The sequence below is a fragment of the Octopus bimaculoides genome, chromosome 1 (assembly GCF_001194135.2).
Source record: "Octopus bimaculoides isolate UCB-OBI-ISO-001 chromosome 1, ASM119413v2, whole genome shotgun sequence".
Lineage (NCBI taxonomy): Eukaryota > Metazoa > Mollusca > Cephalopoda > Octopoda > Octopodidae > Octopus > Octopus bimaculoides.
In genome coordinates this window covers 182003523-182006670 of record NC_068981.1, presented here as the reverse complement: position 1 = coordinate 182006670, position 3148 = coordinate 182003523, and the positions used below count along the sequence as shown (strand labels likewise).

The following is a 3148-nucleotide window of genomic DNA, read 5'->3' as shown; positions in this document are numbered from 1 at the left end:
TTGAATTGCATTTTATTAATTCTATAAATTTTTATTCTTTTATTCTCTTATCCTTTTACAGCGTCTTTTTACCGAGTTAGATCTTGATAATGATCACGTGATCTCTCGTAAAGAATTCGAAGAAGCTATGAAAAAGATTCCTGACAAGAAAGTCAAGTAAGTCGATCATTTGTTTTTGTTGCTGTCGTCGTTGTTGTTATTGTTGTTGTTGTTGCTGCTGATGATGATGTGTTGTTGTTGTTGTTGTTGTTAGTGGTGGTGGTGCTGGCTCTTGGTCAGCTCTGATATATTACGGTATTTCACTCAAACCGAGAATCACAACACACTTTCCGACAACCATCGGTTTATGGTAGAAGGCAGTGTGGCAGCCTGTGCATATTATATTCTCTCTACATTATCCCACCTGCTTCTGTATCTGTTGTTGGTGGTGGATGTATATGAGGTGTGCATCCTACTGTAGCGTTTATTTATTATTTTAGCGGGAGTATTGTACTTCTTGTGTTTGATGAACCGAGAGGGAAGCACTGTGCTGTAGTTGTGCATGACATGTTGTAAATGTATCTGGGTGGTTCTTTCTTTCTGTGTGTGTATGTGTGTGTGTAGTGGCAGTGAAGGTAAAAGAAGTACTGTAGTTACAAAATGTGCCTCTAGCATATCCAGGTAGTCTTTTAGGTCCTGCGCAGTTAACACTGAGGACGCCATTACCTCATCGCAGCTACGCTGGGCGGAACATGTTTGTAGGATAGAGGGCGGCAGGCTCTCAAAGACAGTTTTCTGCGCTGAACTGCGTCAGGATAAGAGGAACCGTGGTGGCTAGAAGTTGCGATACAGAGATGTGCTGAAGAGACAGATAATGAACTCTGGTATCTTCTCAGAAACCTGAGAAGAAATGGCCCTGTGGATGGTGAATGGCACCAATCGCTGAAGCTTGTAATTCCATCCATTGAAGAGAAACAACAGAGAATACGAAAGAGTATATGGGAGGTATTTTAGATGGTCGTGGTCTCATGTAGTGAAACCATCAAATAACGACTCCGTTCAGAAAGCTGTAGCTTTTAAATGCCCTTTACTCCAGGTGACAAATATATACAAATTGAATGAATCATGAAAGGTATCTACAAGTGAAAGGCCATGTTCAGCTTCTGTGTATCCTACGTCATAACTGCTCAACGTCTATAAGCTGTTGCGTGCCTTATGCAAGAGCTAATGAGGTCATGTCCTCGCACGCTGCTGTCGCGATGACAAAGAGGAAGGACTAAGTGCCGGAACCTCAGAGTTACATGCTGTGCCACCTAGTGGTGAGCTATTTAGACAGCTACCGTCAGAGGAGGTAACTGCGCCTATAGCATCATTTCCGTATTGCGTCAAGGAGCTTCATCTGCAGCAGATATCATCGCTGCTACAGATAAAGTGCAGGCCATGTAGCCCACATCTGAGCCTGCCAGAGATGATTACTGAACAAAAACAGTCAATGTCGACCTACGACGACACCCAACGACAACGATGGGAACTAAAAATTGTCAGTCCGCCATGTCATGCAAGGTGTTTGATATTATTCTTTGTTGTTTATTGTTTTCTATGCTTTACTTGCGTGGCCATACTGGGACACTGCCTTGAATAGTTTAGTCGAATAACTCAATCCCAGAGACCAAGAGACAGAGACTTGGCTTCTGTGTATGTGTTCAGATTGTTTATATTGTTGAAAAGATCTGTAATCTTCAGATTGCTGATAAGAAGGGCGACATAAGATTTTATAGCTGCTGCCTTATGTTTATTATTCTAAGTTTAGAACCAGAAACCTTGATTACTGATGCACCGTTGAAGTAAATGTGAAGCTGTGTCAGAAGAATGAGTGTCATGCCAACTGTAGCAATCCAGCATCTCTCCTTAACAGCAGCCACGATATGATTCTGGCAATGATATCACATAATTAGTGATGGCTGTTACACGGAGTAATTTCACGACCTTTTGACAGATTTTATATTGAATCTTTGCTGAGAGCGCCAGCATCTTGGTTTTCTAATTTCACTTGTGGTACGGCTTTGTTCACACGAACGTAGCAGCGAACACTTAGGAACGTTATGTGAACGACAATTTTTCAGCCAGTTAAATCATTTTATTTTGCTGTGTTTGTTAGTCTCAGAAGCTTCACTTGGAGCCTTACAGAAAAATATAGCTGTGGTTTTCGTGGATAAATAGCGATTGTCGTAATGTCGGCCAACTTCTTGCTAGTCGGTCAGAAGAAAAGAGAACCCAATGCCTGTAGATGATGCCCTTGCTGGCAAAAAATGGGATCACCATGTTTTCGCTTTCGCCCATTTCAACACAAAACTTTATTACATAGCGAGTTTTCAAATTGTCTTCGCGGTTCGACTGCATTTTGCAAACTAGTCAGCTGTGAAGCAGTACTTAGAGGGGGTATGTTCAAAGTGCTGTTATAGTCGGATCCTTCAATCTGGAATAAAAAAAAAATCGGCAGATCAGCTTATTAGATGTATAGTAATTGTATATTAAAATTATAATAGTTTAGGACAGTCATAACTGCTTCTAAGAAAGTCTCAAAGTTTTGAGAATGCACCTCGTACGAACTTATGTATGTATGTATGTATGTATGTATGTATGTATGTATGTATGTATGTATGTATGCATATATGTGTGTATGTGTGTATGTATGTATGTGTGAAGTCGCATGGCTCAGTGGATAGAGCGGCGAGCTTACGATCGTGAGGTTGTGAGTTCGAATCCCGAACCGGGCTGCGTGTTGTGTTCTTGGGCAAGACACTTAATTTCACGTTGCTCCAGTTCACTCAGCTGTAGAAATGAGTTGCGATGTCACTGGTGCCAAGCTGTATCGGCCTTTGTCTTTCCCTTGGATAACACTGGTGGCGTGGAGAAGGGTGGCTCGTATGCATGGGCGACTGCTGGTCTTCCATAAACAACCTTGCCCGGACTTGTGCCTGAGACGGTAACTTTCTAGGTGCAATCCCATGGTCAGTCATGACCGAAGGGGGTCTCAGCTCATGTATGTCATTGTTCAGTTTTATTTCAAGATTTCTTGCCAATAGAGAAAGAGCTGGTTTCTAACCTAGATCCAAGGCTCCTTTATTGGAATTTCAACATCAACAACAGGGTAATTTTGTTCGTGTGT

At 41.9% G+C, this 3148-nt stretch overlaps 2 protein-coding genes across 2 annotated transcripts in view; both read left to right on the top strand.

Annotated features, from left to right (window-relative positions):
- The window catches only part of LOC106872721 (lateral signaling target protein 2 homolog), a 188997-nt gene that overhangs the window by 56209 nt on the left and 129640 nt on the right, over positions 1-3148 (top strand). The gene's annotated exons all lie outside the window — the stretch shown is intronic.
- The window catches only part of LOC106872715 (16 kDa calcium-binding protein), a 21287-nt gene that overhangs the window by 15584 nt on the left and 2555 nt on the right, over positions 1-3148 (top strand). The window contains exon 2 of the mRNA XM_014919793.2: positions 62-156. Within this exon, the coding sequence (XP_014775279.1) occupies positions 62-156 (95 nt within the window). The remainder of the gene's footprint in view (positions 1-61; positions 157-3148) is intronic.